At 38.9% G+C, this 16,787-nt stretch overlaps 1 protein-coding gene across 1 annotated transcript in view; it reads right to left on the bottom strand.

The window, feature by feature from the left end:
* ANO5 (anoctamin 5) overlaps window positions 1-222 on the bottom strand; it is a gene marked incomplete at its 3' end in the record, with an annotated part of 64,054 nt that extends 63,832 nt beyond the window's left edge. Inside the window, exon 1 of the mRNA XM_082845004.1 lies at window positions 164-222. Within this exon, the coding sequence (XP_082701130.1) occupies window positions 164-203 (40 nt within the window). The 5' untranslated portion in view covers window positions 204-222. The remainder of the gene's footprint in view (window positions 1-163) is intronic.
* Window positions 223-16,787: the final 16,565 nt, after the last annotated feature.

Here is a 16,787-nt window from a genome sequence, read left to right as displayed (position 1 = left end):
TGTTCGCCTGCAGTCCCTGTCTCGCGCAGGGCAAGCCGCTACGCGAACATCCCCGGGATCCGGGCCGCAGGGCCGCCAACGTCCCCCAGGGTCCCCGCGCCTAGACGGGCGCGGTCCACTCACGGAGCCCGACCCTCTCCCCAGCCACCCCGCCGGCTCCTACCTTCCTCCTGCACCATTTCCAGGACATTCGGGTCGCCCATCTTCGTCAGCTCGTTGATGACACTGCTCGAGGTGTAGCAGACTGCCGACCGCCGCGACTGGAGGCGAGATCTGGCCTGGAGACTGAATCTGACCACGGGCCGCCGCACTTGCGCCGGGATCAAGAGATCCTCTTTATAAACCTCATTCTCCTCGGGTTCCACCAGCGTCGGGGGCTTCAGCCAGCTGGGCTTCTTCTCCAGCCGGTACCTCCAGTCGACCCGGCTCTTGACCCTCGGCTTCACCGCCCTCTCCCTGTAGCGCTCCTGGGACCTCTCCCGGTACGTTTCCCGGAACGTGCCGGCCTGCTGGTCTCCCGGCTCCCACGAGCCCTGTCTCCTCTGGCTCCCTGGCCACTCTTCTTTTGAGTCCGCCTGGGCGCTCTCTCCCCGCCTCTCTCTACTCCTCCCCAAGTCCTCCACCGGGGCCTCTGTCTCCCCGCCCCCCGGCCCGCCGGGCTCCAGGCCAGCCCGCCCCTCTTCGCTCCCGCCCTCTGACTCACTCGGCCCCGGCTCCGCCGCCTCCTGTCCCGCTTTGGGGCCCGCTGTCCCCCGGGCCCCTCGGCCTGGCAGCTCCCTTCTCAACAGGCCTTGCTGGTCCCATCCCACTGGGTTGGCCCTCGTCCCGGGCTCCTGGTTCTCCCGGTTCTCCCGGGCTGCCGCCTCCCCTCTCTCTGAACTATCCTCCGGTGCCAGCCGCGTCCTCAGCCAGTTGGCCTGGTCCTCTTCCATCTGCCCAGCCCTCCGCCTAGCATGGGCGGCACTCGAAGAGAACCCCTTTCCAGTTGAGGAGTTATTTTTTGTCGGGTGAGAAAAACCCCTCCTTCCTTAAGGCGACCTCACCCCCTTAAGGCCCGCGCGTAGCCAGGTCTCCAAGGTTCTAGCAGCCCCCTCCCTCCCGAGTTCTGCGCGTGGGTATTAACTTCGCAGCTGAAAGGGTCCGCTTCCGGGGCGCAAACGCGATTTCTAACACAGTTGGTGGAAAGTCAAACATGTTGGTCGTGAATTCGAATTCAGTCTTCTCTGCTCCTTAAAAGTTGGATGGCATTGGTCAAGTTTCTATAAGCCTAACAGTAGCCACCTAAGGGACTTTTAAGGGTCACATTATACAGTGCGGGCATAATGTGTTAAAAATTTAGCTGCTATCAAGACTAACCCATTTTCCATTGAGCCCTGCTCAAAGTGTGTCTTAGTGCCTTGAGAACTTCAACCTCAGGCAGAGCGAATGGTCACACTCTTCACAGGCTCCTCTGAATTGGTTCTAGGTTTTTGAGACCTTATCAACTGCCACCTCCCCAATAATTGGGAGATAAGAAGAATTACCCTCTAACAAGGGAAAAATAGATAAGTGATGATGATGTAGAGGTCTGAGCTGAGGGCCTTGAGAGTGCTAAGGAGGGCATGACTTTGAGTTTGGGGCAAGCATGGGATGATTTAAGAATAAGGAGGACATAACCAAAGAAGGCTTGACCTTTCTTAATTTTCATGTTACTCTATTTTTCCCCCCTTCTACTGACGTTTTAGAACCAAGAATTACCTTTTACAGATGAGAAAATAGGCCTTGAGACAAGTGTTTTGGTGAAGGTCATGGTTAACTGTGGAAATGGAAATCACCTTTTTTTTCCTATACATTGCTATCTGTTCTCTATTTAAACCTCTAGGAATATATCAGTTCTGGTCAAGTCATTTCAGACTATAGGCAATTCCTTACTTGATGCATTCTGGAATTGTGTTTGAAATGTGAATATACATAAGTCAAGCAATAGACTTACATGTAATTATAATAAATTGCTAGTTATGATACAAGCGTTTGGTTTTTTCTTCTTGATTAATCATTGTTTGAGTCTAATAAAAGGTTTATGATGTGATTTGTTTCATATTATTCCCATATACCAGGTACTCTGCTAGGTGCTGTAGATATTGTGATTTAACAGATGGTACAATCTTTGCTTTATGTAGATTAAGTAAAAATAAAAACAATAAAATTATTGTTCTATAATTTTATATAATTATGTTTTCTATTCTTGATTCTGTACCATATTTGAAGTGATATGTGAAAAGACATTTAATGATGATTTTGTGCAAAATTAAAAGGAATATTTTGATGCCAAATTTGCTAATATTTTATCAACTTCTCTAAACTTTGTTAACAAAAAGTTGGCTCCTCTTTGTGTTCTTTTGATAAAGGTATGTATCTTATCCATAACTCTTGAGATCTTGAGAAATTTTCTCTGAATTCTTATCACTGAAATACTTTATTTTGCTTATCCATTCATCATTTTAGGATCTGTCAATTTCCTCCATTGCTACACCCTGCCTCTTTAGACACAATCTTTAACCATACATTTCCAGAATTACGTTATGAATAATGAATACATGTTCTTTTAATGTAATTGAACACACAGTTTTGTATTGAGACCAAAAAGTTATCTTTTTTAGCCCTCCAAATAATTTCAGCCTTTGTTTCCAGATTATTCAGCCTTTGTTTCAATGTTATTGCATCATCTGGTAGTGCCTTTTTTTTTTTTAAATTTGCCTCTTGTGTCCTACACTAAGGGTGGTATGCAAAAGTGTTTAAATGACAATAGAAACACAACTGCAGATATAAAAATGGTGATACTTTGGTAACTAAACTGTCAAATGATTGCTTAAAATACTTGTTTGCCAACTGGTAAGTAAAAGTATGAATTCTCAGGCTTCCCTGGTGGCGCAGTGGTTGAGAGTCCGCCTGCCGATGCAGGGGACATGGGTTCGTACCCCGGTCCGGGAGGATCCCACATGCCGCGGAGCGGCTGGGCCCGTGAGCCATGGCCACTGAGCCTGCGCGTCCGGAGCCTGTGCTCCGCAATGGGAGAGGCCACAACAGTGAGAGGCCCGCGTACCGCAAAAAAAAAAAAAAAAAAGTATGAATTCTCTTTAGGAAAGCACTTCAGGGGTGTCAGTATATAATGCATGAAAGCCTGAGCTGTATGAAAGTTAAGTGTATAAAATTGAGCAACACCTGCATGTGAACATTTTTTATTCTAGCAGCCTGATTAAATAGATGGATTTAACTCTGAAGAGGACAAGTTCATGAGCTACACTATGGAGGCCAGGAAAGACCTTGGAAAGTCATCTAATGAGTCCTTCTCCCTGCTGGTATCTAAAGCAAGGGTATGGCAGCTGCAGTCTGTCGTTTGGATCAGTCGGCTTTCTCGATTTCTCTACATGCCAAGGCTTTAACTCTTACAGTAAGTGTCTCCTTTTGGGCTACTTGGCAATCATTTACTTTTTAACCCCTAAAAGTTTCATTTATTCCATGTATTTTCAACATCATTACAATCCATATAAAATAGCATGCTCTAAGTTATGGATCTTTGAATCAGGAGTCAAAAGACCTGCATTTTATCTTTGTCTCTGTCCCTTAATGAGCTAAAAGGCACAATGACCTTGAACAGATGACTTTGCATCCTTCCTTCCTCATCTGTGAATATTAAGGCTCTTAACTTGTTCCACCCATCTCCCAAAGTTGTTGGGAAAGTCAAACAAATCATATGCATGAAAGGACTTTGGAAACAATAAAAATGTAACAAATATGAGACAGTTTTATTGACTAGCAGAGGTAGTTATAGATTTACCAGTCGGTAAGGATATAGTTGTGGGATATTGTGTCCCCTGCAACAAAATGCTGCTTCAACCATTTCTCTGGGATTTGCAGGCATTTTCTCACTCCACACAGACTCCTCACTCACTACATACTGTTTTCAGAGGAGGGGGCTAAGTCTCCTTATTTGCAATATTTATTTCTTCGAATCCTGACTTATTTAGGCCCTGGACTTTTACAATAAGCCCTAGTCCTGTTTACTAGGACCTTCATCGCTCCTACCATCTGACATTCTTCCCTTTCCTAAAAAAATGCTCACTTTACAGGCTGGCCTCTGGAACTATTGTGGTCATCAGAAAAGCCAGTACAATTCTGAGCACTTGGGTGGCATGTCTACTATGCCTTGTAACTAGAAAAATGCAGTTGGTTCCCAGACTGAAGAGATGGGGGACTGTCTCAGCAGAAGGCCAGGAACAAGAATGTTTTCATCTCTCTCATGCCTGTTTGCAACAGCCACTGAGATTACAAATGATGCCCTTCTTCCTGCAGTCTGCCAATGACTTTCTGTCACATATAAGGGAAAATCTAAACACCTTTCTTGTCAGTAGGAGTGCCACACTATATTTACGTGATCTAAGTCCATTTCCCACCTCTCCCATCACGTTCTAGCCATGCTGTCTTGTTGCTGTTCCTCAAACCGAATGAGCACTCCATCATTTCCTGAGCACTTTGCACTGACTGTTCTCCCCATAAAGATCTTCACACGGATGCTTGGTGGTTCACTGTTTTCCATCATTTAGTTTTCTATGCCAATGTCACTTCCTTGGGAAGAACTTTGCTGACCACCCTAAGACAATAACCTCACATCACTATCCTCTTAGCTGGCATTTTTCTTCATAGCTGCTATCTCTTTCTGACTTTGCATATTTAATTGCTGATGCATATTTATTTTTGTATAAGATCCATAGAGCCTGAGGTTTTCTCAGTTCTCTTCTCTGTTGTACCTGTGGCACTTAGAATGGTGCCTGGCATAGAAAGGTTCTCATAAATATTTGTTGAATGAATGATACGTCAAAGGTCTATGTTCACATTTCCTATTCCCTGAGTCAGTGGCTGACTCGTCCCTTGCTTTCCTGAATCTGGGAGAATAATTGGATTACATACCTGCAGCAGCTTGTGGCTCAGTGCCATTCTGAGAAATAATTTTCTAATTCTGAAAAAAAACATAAAATTTACCTAAAGAAACAATTAGAATCGGCAGAGATAGAGAGAGTAAATCAGGACTTTGCCTCACCATCTGAGCACCAATCTCTTGGCTTCTCTTTGAAGACATATTCTAGACCTTTGGCAAGCAGTGGCAGCAGATGACAAGAGGTAAGAAAGACCCATCTGTGCTTTAGTGCTACTATATTCTTGTAATAACAAGTGTCCTTTGGTATAAAGCAATCACATCCTCTTGTTTAAATGCCAGATGCTTAGGATTGTTATTTTTCTTTGGCATACACATAAACAGGAGATAAAAAAGCAAACGAACCCATATGGTCTACACTGGCTGCATCAAATAAGAATCTGGATCTTGGGTCTTGAGTGGAGATACCTATATTACTGTATTTCCCTTTCATCTTTCACAGATAAAGTTTTCCATCAGGGAAACTACACCCACTGGGTCTAGATTTTCTTTACCATCGTATCTTTTTTGAACCTTGTCATGCAGCTGAAAGAAGCTGTTCCCTTAAAGTTTATCCTTCACTGCCTTGTATCAGCCATTATATCCAGTGCCTCTTTCCAGATCTTCACAGTGGGCCTGTGCCATTCTGAGTCTCCATCCATAATTCTGACTCTCCCACTCTTTGGGAAGTATGATATGGAAGAAAGAGCATGCATGTTAAAGTCAGGTTCTGGATCAGGCAGACCTGTCCAAGTTCGAAGTGGCTGCATAAATTTTAGCTAGTGGGCTAACCTCTTTAAACCTTAATTTCCTAACCTGTATAATGGAGACAGTCATATCCAGCAAACAGTGTGGTTATGAAAATTAAATAATAATGCTAAGTCCTTGGCACATAGTATACATTAAAAGAATGCTAGTTTTCATCTTTCTTTTGTATATTCAATGATTTCCTTGCCTCTTTCATCTTCTTTCAGCAAAATCTCCCTTGTTATTCTCATTTACTCTTTTTTTTTCATTAACTCTCTCTTCTTTGAGGTGCCCAGTCAAATATCCAGCTCCACACTAACTGCTTATTGAACATTTCTAAAGTCTTAAGTCACTTGTATGTTTTAGTATTACTCTAATTTGAACAGATACAAGGCTAAATCAGTTTCCTCCAAACTAGTTCAACTCTCCCACTTATTTCAAAGTCACCAGGATTATCTCAAGTTGGTAATTAGTAATTATAATAGCTACTATTATTCAAATATGTATTAATTAATGTGCTTTGCATATATTACTACATTTATTCCTCATGATGATGTGAGGTAGGTACTTATTATCAGACACCTCTGTATGTACTACACATCTTAGCTCACCCTCTTTTAAAATTAACTTTATTGAGGTATGATGTACATTAGTAATTATAATTATATTAATAATTAAAATCACTAATTTTAAGTGTGCAATTAGATATATTTGTGACATGTATATAGTTATGTAACAATCACCACATTCACAATATAGAACATTTCCCAAAACTATTCCACACATTTGTAGTCAATCCCTTTATACAATCTACTAGCCTCTGGCAATTGCTGATATTCTTTCTATCACTAACTTTTTGGCTCACCTTTATATGCCAGTTTTTACTATAGCAATTAGTTATGCACATGTGCAGTTTGAAAGAATCTTGCTTTGACTCTACTGAGTATCTCATACTTCCTGACCGAGGGTTTCTCCATCACCATGAAGTGGGTTTCCTGTGCTTGTCCACTCCACACTATTCTGACACACATGCACACCATAAAGTAGGAGAACGTTAACACAACATAAAGCTACTCTGACCAACTGGGAATGAGGGATAAATATTCCCCTTTTTTATTTCTTGGAGGGGCAATTCTGAGATGCATTTAACACAGCTCTTCAAGGGTTCATCAGAGGGATCTACCCCCTTTAGCCCTTGGATTGGCTTGTCTTCCTTTCATGTTTGTGTATGTTTGACTCTTCCCACCCTCAAACCACCCCCAAACCTTCCTTAAGATCACTTCTCAAAATAATCATCCTGTATATAAGTCTTACCTCGGGCTCTGCTATTAGGGGAAATCCAGGCTAAGATGAAATTATTATTTTTATCCCTATTTTAAAAAATGATTTAGTAAACTAAGGCTTAAAAAGTTAACTGCCCACAGTTGCATAGCTATTAAAAGAGCGAGAGCTTGGACCCATCATATCCTGATTCCACAATTCGTGTTCTTCATCACCACATAGCTTTTCAAGGTGGAAACTAAAATCAGCTTTGATTTTGTGCAATTTTTTAAAAAATTATTTATTTATTTTCGGTACGCGGACCTCTCACCGTTGTGGCCTCTCCCGTTGCGGACCACAGGCTCCGGACGCGCAGGCTCAGCGGCCATGGCTCACGGGCCCAGCCACTCCGCGGCATGCAGGACCTTCACGGACCGGGGCACGAACCCGCGTCCCCTGCATCAGCAGGCGGACTCTCAACCACTGCGCCACCAGGGAAGCCCTGTGCAGTATTTTTTAAATGTATATCTAAATTACCAATTTTCTGTTATTTCTTCTTTTGAAATGTGTCACTCTTCAGTTATTGAAAATTATTTCATCCAGCTGGAAGTCACACTGGGTAATCTCCTACTGCTTTCACTTTATAGCCCCCGTCTTTGATTACTATGATAGCCTGATAGTTGATTTTCTTCCTTCCCGTCAAGCAATACTGTTTATGGATAAGTGTGTCAGCTTTGGGGTTTGATGAAACTGATCTTAAATCTTAGCTCTCTCAGTTCTTAACCATATGATATTTGGTGAGACTCTTAATCTCTCTGAGCCTCAGTTTCTTTATTTATAAGATGGAGAAAATAATTCCTAACTCACAGGGTTGTTTGGTGCAATGAATATAATAACTCATATGTTTTCACTTGTTCAAATATTAAACCATGGGTTGCCATTTTCACTTTATTGTATTTGTTATTGTTGTTGAGTTGACTTTAAGTGGTAAAGTTTTTGAGAGGATGGAACCTTTTAATGTTAAATATATATCCATGCCTTTAATTTCTATGAAGGAATTTATTTTTATTAGTCTAAAACTTTTTGTAATCTATGAAGCAAACAAAAAATTTTTGGATTTTGAAATCAAATGCATCATGCATAAACATATCGATACAAATATTGCTTGAAGTAATGGAAGGAACTCTTAAGACCCAGCAGAATCACATATTGATTAAAGTGCTCCATTATCTAGCGTTCAGATGATCTTTTGTGCTGTGGCAATGAAATAAAAGCTTCTGAGAAACAGTAATTTCCCATTAAAAGATGATATAATGCTTGGATTTAAATATGCTGTCATCCAATTCATGTTCCCTAAAATATACCCACTATTGAAATTTTAAAGGAGTCCTTAAAACTTGGGTTAAATAGAAAACCAAACTTAACTGAAATACAGGAGCTTCAAGATAGTGAAAGCATACACTTTTGTACACTAAAATTTGCCAGGCCTTTTATAAAATATGTTTGTGCAAATTTAGTCTATTTTCAAAGTACCTAATTTGGTTACAATTTCAATCATAAGTACAAAGAAAATGCAATTAAAGGGTATCACTGCCTCAGTGGTTACATCTGGCATTTTATCTACCTAATTAAATCCTCTTTCTAGTACTCCACCCAAAGGCTACATGGTTTTAACCAGTAGCATAAGAAACATCAAGAATATATTTGACTCCCCGCAAATCATGAGCATACTTGTAACTGAGCCTGCTGTGGTTTGTAATTTCATGTTTTAAGAAGAAAGTTCCTAATCATATTCTTTATTTAGTTCCCCCAAGTTAGATACTTATTTGTAGTTGTAAGCAGTCACTCACAGAGAAAATGAGCCCACCCTGCTTGATTACATACTTGCTTTACAATGAGGGGTTGGCTCTATCCCAGAATTGCCAGAAAAGTCATCTTCAAAGACAAAGAAATGGGAGTCTGTAAAAGAAAAACAGGCTGCTTCAAAACTTTATTGATCAACATCTCATTGGGATGAGATCATTGTGCATTTAGAGGTTATTTACATGGAAATATGAAGCAGAAAGGAGGTAGACTTCCACCTTAATTTTATCCCCAGTCAGTACTTCCAATGCACCCCCATACCCCCTCTCCCAGCAAAGTATCTTCCCTTATCATTTCCAGGGATCCTCAAAGAGCACCCGTCAAACATTCTCAAAACTCAGTCTTTCCGCTCAGCCACAAGCAGCATATAGCACCTGCTACATCTCACTCAGCTCTCCCTTGTCAAAATCCAGCATTTCACAACTGCTTGAGGGAACTTCAGGGGACATACATGCATGTAGTTAAACTAAAGCTGCTGAGGTCCCTGGAGGTCAAAGCAGGATATTTTAAGGAAGGGAGGGGAATGATCCTCTGCTCAATTTTCTAACAACTGAGTCCCACAGGGGCAGTGCCAGTTCCTTGGCTCTTGCTAGGTCCCTCGTGACAGGGGCTCCATCGTACCCTGATTCTAATTCCTCTCTTACCCAGGAGCTCTCATATGACCCAAGAGGTGTGGTGGGCAGCAAACATGATCCCATTGCCTCTACCCTTTCCATCTCTTCCATTGCCTTGGCACCTCCTTCTTGAAAAAAACCCAACCAAACAAAAAAACACCTTTGTTCTTCCAGACAAAGAGACTTTTGGCAAGAGAGAGGAGAGTCACATAACCACATACACACCTCCACTCCAGGTGACATGAACATTGCATAAGGAAAAAGTAGAAGGAAAGGAGACAATTATTGGTATAGTGCAAATCTGCAGCTGTCAGTGATTACACCTCCTTTCCTGAGGCTGATCCTCTTGTGCTGAGGAGCCATCAAAGATTCTGAACTTGTAGTTCAGCTTTTGTATGACTTGCTATATATTTCCAATGCCTAGGGGAAGTTCACTTCTCCAAGTCTTAGTGGGATATTAGTTGATGAGATATTTATAAGGTATAGCTGGCAGACTTTGGCTCAGTTCAACCACAGGATTTGAGTTGAGAATGGAAAGAATAGCATCTGGTGGTTGCATTAGCCCTGTAAAAGAGGCTTCAGGAAAAGTGCCAGCATCCATTTAGATCTGCTCATTTTGTACCTATAGAGGCTAAAAGAAGGCTTACTGGAGGAGAAAGGATTCCAGTTTCAGCCTAGGAAGGAAGCCAAGGACAATAACAGAGGAAAAGGAAAGTGAATTAGTTTGAGGAATGCATTCAGGGTTAGAAACAGAGAACTGGAAGGTGTTGGGGAAATAAATGTGATATGTCAAATATATATAGGTGATGCTGTATTAGTTTGCTAGGGCTGCCACTGGATGACTTAACAGAAATTTATTTTCTTACAGTTCTGGAGGGTAGGAGTCTAAGATAAGGTGTTAGCAAGTTCAGTTTGGTTCAGTTTCTATTTCTCCTTGGCTTGCGGATGGCCATTGTTTCTCTGTGTCCCTACATCATTGTCCCTCTGTGCACACTTGCCCCTTGTGTCTCTGTGTATCCAGATTTCCTCTTCTTATAAGGATACCAGTCATATTGGATTAGGATCCACCTTATCAGCCTCATTTTAACTTTTTAATTCTTTAGAGGCCTTATCTCCGAATACAGTCAGGTCCTGAAGTATTGGGGCTTAAGCCTCCAACATATGAAATTCGGGGCAAACACAATTCAACCCATAACAGATATATATTCAGGATAATGAGCAAACATGATTTTTTGCACAATTGAGACACTAATTCATGTTAGTCTTTCACTGTCCCTTAAATATTTGTTTGGTAGAGGTAAACATTTCCTAACCCTGGATGGTATTTAGAAAGAATCCAATACTTTTCTGCTTTTGAAGAGTTAAAATATCACTTAACTTTACAAAATATTGTTTCAATTCAGTAATTAGAATGTGCCCATTTCCAGATGTCAATTAAGTGATTCAATTGTTATTGAAAGATAAGATTTCTTACCTCCCTCTATGCTAAGGTCTGTAGATGGCAGCTGCCTGCCTTCAGGAAAGAGGTTGTATAATTGACTCCTTCATCTCTCTGCCCTTCTCCTAATCCACTTGCTAGCTGATGTTTTTGGTTTCTAGAGGCAAAGCTGAGAAGAAAGGAAGTAGAAGTGAGGAAAGGCATTGTCTTAGTCAGCTTGTGCTGCTATAACAAATACCATAGACTGGGTGTCTTAAACAACAGATATCTATTTCTCACAGGTCTGGAGACAAGGAAGTTCAAGATCAAGGTGCTGGTCAATTCAATTCTTGGTGAGGGCTTTCTTCCTGGCTTGTAGAAAACCACCTTCTCAATGTGTCCTTGTATGGCCTTTCTTCAATGTATGTAGGTGGAGAGAGAGATCTCTCCTCTTCTTACTAGAGCACTAATCCCATCATGACCTAATCTAAATCTAATTAACTCCTAAAGGCCTTGCCTCAAAATAGTCACACTGTGGGTTAGCCCTTCAACATATGAATTTTGGGGGACACAAATATTCAGCCCATAATAGGCACAGAGGCATTCTGACTAGGCTGGATGGCTTCATGATCTCACTTGCTGACAAATGTTATTGGATCCTTAGTGACTATCATTGTTGAGCACCTCTCTCCAGCAATTCCCTCGACCTGGGTGGCCACTTCCTTATTCCACGTGGTTGCTTATAGCGCATTTCCTTAGCCCCCAAGATTCTGTCGGCCATATCAAGCTTCTTGCAGCTAGGGCTCCTCTACCCTTCTAGGCAGCTTCGTTGGTCAAGAAACTAGGATAACCCAATACTGCCTCTTGCTCCTGCATGGTTTACAACTGGTTAATGGGAAAACTCTCTCATTCCCCTTGCTTCAACAAAGCCTGAGAGTTCAGGCCTATCCCAGTGTAACTCTCTCTACCTTGCTTCCATAGACTGTATTGGTACAAATCATTTACTGGTTGTCATTTTCTTAATTACAGTAACAAATTTTAAGTCTTGTGAATGATCCTGTGAGTACTTGTCTGCCTGATAGGCTTCAAGTAAAGGTTTAGCCAAGGTCTGGGGTGGGGTGGTTGGAGGACTCACAGTATAGAAACAGCTTTCTCCAAGAAAATCTCTTCACCAATTCTTCTGCCTGCTCTCCAATCCTTCCATATTCTTGACTTGGTTGCTACTTTCAAGTATCAGTTAAAATATCTCATCTCTTTTATTTTGGGATCCGGTCAATTCACACATACACTTACCCAAAGAGAGTCAGTGACTGTGAGAGAGAGAAAGGGAAGTATGAAAAGTATTGAAAGAGATACAGATAGAAATAGAGGGACAAGGATAAATAGAGAGGTAGAAAAAAGGGAGGAAGGAAAGGGGAGAAAGAGACTAAGAATGAGAGAAATATGCTAAGAATATTAAAGGTATTTATGTAGGAATGGTGAAAAAGATGATTTAGGTATTCCTCTTCATACATTTTGTCTTTTCCAAATATTTTACACTGATTTTTAGAATAAACTTTTCATTTTAGAATAGCTTTAGATTTTCAGAAAAATTGCAAAGATAGTAGGGAGAGTTCCCATGTACCCCTCAATCAGGTTCGCTTATTATTAATATCTTACAGTAGTGTAGTACATTTGTTACATTTATGAACCAAAATTGATATATTATCATTAAGTAAAGTTCATATCTGTTCAAATTTCCCTACTTTTTACCTAATGTCATTTCTCTTCCAAGATCCCACTCAGAATGCCACATTACATCTAGTAGGTCACATCTCCATAGAATCCTTTTGGCTATGATATTTTCTCATTCTTTCCTTGTTTTTGATGATCTGAACAGTTCTGAGGCGTATTGGTCAGGTATTTTCTAGAATATCAGTCAGTTGGGATTTGTCTGAACTTTGTCTCATGATTAGATTGAGGTAAAGTATTTTGGGAAGACCACAGAGGTAAAGTGCCATTTTCATCCCATTATATCAAGGGTAAGTACTATCAAAATGACTTATCATTATTGATGTTAACCTTGATTACCTGGATGAGGTAGTGTTTAGTAGATTTCTTTACTGCTGTTACTCTTTTTCATACTGTCCGCTTTGACAGGAAGCCCATACTTAAGGAGTAAGGAGTTATGCTCCATCTCCTTGAGGACAAAATCAAGGCATAAATTATTTGGAATTTTTCTGCATAGGAGATTTGTCTCTGGTCCCCCATTTACTTACTCAGTCATTTACTTGTATCAGTATGGACTCATTGATAATTATTTTATACTTCGAGTAATATTGTAAAAAATGAAGTAAATATTTCTAATTTGGCATCAAATTGAAATGTATTAATAAGTCCAGAAGAACCTTCATATTAACTTTTTTCATATAAGCTAAATTTAACCAAATATAATTAGCTTTGTAAAAAATAATTTTTCAAGTAACATAACTAAAAGAAATAAAAGAACTAACCAAATTAATTTAAAAAATATTTTTAAACCAAATAATTTTTGAACTATACCCTTATTCTAAAGACAAAAAAATATATAAACTAGTTTTGAACTCTACTCAGTAGGTTTGTATTTCACAGTAGCATGAGTCTAGCAATTCGGAAACTACTTTTTGCATATTGCAGTATTGAGCTAATGAGGAAAGACATTGATGATGTTTGGAGCCAGGATTGTCACTCTTAGAGAAGGGAGATACAAACACAGAATAGTGAAAAGCTAGAAGGAACCCCGTAGTATTAGATTAGAATTTTCCATGATTGAAACAGGAAAAGTACAAGATGAGCTTGGAACATTTTGTGGTGCCACAAAGTAAGGAAGTGCTCAAAAAAAAAAAAAAAAAAAAGATGGAGACGTCAAAATGATGAAGGCCTAGCCTGAAGAGGCTTCCAGTGGCCAAATCTGGCACAATTGGAATATCAAAATAAAGAATTATGGTAATGAATTATAATCCATTGATTAAAAGAAGAATCCATGTGCCTATACTGCTGATAAGTAAATTGGGGAGAAAGGAAAAATTTTACAGTAGAAGAATGCCAACTACTGAAAGTAGAAGGAATGATGGTATTAGAAAGTCACCATCTTGTGATTATCATAGCAATAATTGATTCAGGCATGAATCATCAAAGGATGATAAAGCTATGATGTAAACTTTGATGAGAAATACGATATAGACATTATCTCAAAATATCTTCCCAGAAATTACTTACTAGTCACCAAAAATGGGACATCTGATGTGATGCATTACCTCATCAATATCCCAGACAAAAAAGTATACTCTGAATTGAATTATAAGAAAAAAACCCCACAAATTCTTGTGAGACATTACACATAATAACTAGCTTGTAGTCTTTGAAAAAATCAATGTTGCCAGAGACAAAGAAAGCCTAAAGAACTGTTCCAGACACTAAGGAAATACTGAAAGCAAATGTATTGTGTAACCCTGAATTAGTTTCTTGATTGAAGAAAAAAATTCTAAAATGGAAATTTCTGGTATATAGGTGAAATTTTGAATATGGAATGTACATTATTTAATAGCAGAAAATTTAACACAGTAGTAGAATTACTAGTGGCCAAAAAATCATAAGACAACATATATTCAGCTTCAATAGTAATTAAGCAATGCTATATAAGAAAAGATTATATTATTCAATGTTGGTAAGTACATAACAAAATAAGTACTCTGATATACTACTCATAAATATGTGTCTTGGTGTATGATTGGATGGGTGGATGAATGGATAGATAGATAGGTAAATAGACAGATAGTGATATATCTTTTAACCTGAACATTTTCAGTTATTAAATGTATCCTAATAAGAGTTATTTTTACTATTCTTGCATCTTTGGGGAAACTTTGATTTTTTTTTCAAAATACAATTTACAGATGTTTCTTTTCTCTAATTATAAGATTGGTATGTGCCCATTCTAGAAAATTCAGAAATTATGAAAAATTTTTAAAGAAAATAAAATGTATCTGTAACCCTACTGCATAAATCTAACCACCATTAATAAAAGAACATTAAAAAATGTATTGGGAACATACTGTGTATATAATTTTATTTCCCATTAAAAAAATTTAACATTATATCATAATGTTATCAAATATCATTTAATAGTTTTTGAATACCTAAATTTTAATGACAACATATTCTGTCTATGACTAAAACAGAAGTTTATTATAGCACTTTCTTTACTGTAAGGTATTAAGTTTATTTCTACTTTGTTGCTATTATATTGCTCTGGCAAATGTCTGTACATTCATATTTTACATCTCTCATTTTCTTAAAGTAGATTGAAAGAAGTAAATTTTCAGGTTAAAAAATCTATCTATCTAAACACATGCATCTTCACATTGTTTTCTGGAATTTGTTTTTGGTCTTTGTTTGTTTGACCAGTTTAATACCCCTGCCAATGGTGTATGAGAGTATCTATTTTGCTGCATATAATATTTACTAGCATTTAACGCTTTAATTTTGTTTTTGTTTAGATTATATTGCTTTTTTACTATTATAGATAAACTTTTTTCTTATAATTTTTTTGCCATGCTACTTCTGTGAATTGTTTTCATGCTTTGCTCACATTTTTGTTGAGATATTAGAGTTTTTCATTGATTTATGTGACATATATATGTATGTGTGTGTGTATATATATATATATAGAGAGAGAGAGACAGAGAGAGAGAAAGAGGGAGAGTTAGAAAGACAGAGAGATACGTACCAATATACTATAGCTAAAGGTATAAAGCTGGACCTATAGCTGGAGAAAAAAATAGAAATAGAGGCATAAGTATAGAGGGAGGGAAGAAGGAAGGAAAGGAGAGAGACACAGAGAGAGAGGATAGCAATGAAATATATGATATAGATATAGATTTTTCATTATTTTAAGATTCCTGAGGAAGAGATCATTTTTTCTGGTTGATTTTTATTATAATTCTTCCGATAGTAATATGTTTCTCTAGATTAACATAATTACCTTTTCCGTTATCTTAAAGCAGCATGTGTGTTCTATAGAGAGGTACTTTTTTTAAGAGTGCATATAGTATATTATTTTAATGTAACTTTTCTTGCTCCCTTTAGTGAGAAAATCTACTTATGTACCCTTTGTAAAATTTCTGACCTCTTTTTCAGCATTTAGTGCCCTCTGGTGTTTGCAAAGAAGGGATGACAATATACTTTACCTCTAATTTGTTTCCTGCTTATCAGGATTCCTTGGTATGCATGAATTGTATCAATACAGATTGAGCTAATGCTTGAATATTTTCACATTTACTTCAGAAACAAAAATGAGTGACAGACAACTAGTTATTTGGGGAGAGTTCTGGCATTGAAAATTATCTGGGATTTCCATCTGGCAAATGACAGAATGAAATTGCCTGGGAAACTTAGTTACCAGAGTGACCCTTCTTTACAAAGTCAGAAAACAAAATATTCACATTCGGTCTGTGAAGTCCACTGACTTGATAATGTAGCAAGTATTGTAAGAATAAAAGCAGCAGGAGGGAAAGGGAAGAAAGGAGGAGAGGAAAAAGAGCAATGTCTCTTTGTTGTCAAAGGACTACCATATTCTTTCCAGGGGATTCACTTCCTCTTCATGATTTTTCATTTTTCCATCTAATATAGAGATTCTACACTCACCACCTCTGCAGCTTTGGGTTATTTCATTTATTTAACGTGGGCTTCAGTTTTCTTCTCTGTACACTGAAATTTACCTAGTTCAGTAATTTTCAAAATTTTTGAGGAGGAAGAGGAAGAGTAGGCACTTATAAAACAAAATATTCCATGGAAGTCTAATGTAAAACGGAGAGAAAATCAAAGTTAACCCAGTTCAAGTGGAACAGAGAGCATGGAAGGTGTTTGGTTCCCCCCCATTTAACCTTCCCGCTAGTTTACCTCCCAGTTGATCTCT

Source organism: Leucopleurus acutus (assembly GCF_964270905.1).
Source record: "Leucopleurus acutus genome assembly, chromosome: 8".
In the NCBI taxonomy this organism is placed as follows: Eukaryota; Metazoa; Chordata; class Mammalia; order Artiodactyla; family Delphinidae; genus Leucopleurus; species Leucopleurus acutus.
Note: the sequence above shows the minus strand (reverse complement) of the source record. Positions and strands in the feature narration are given on the sequence as shown.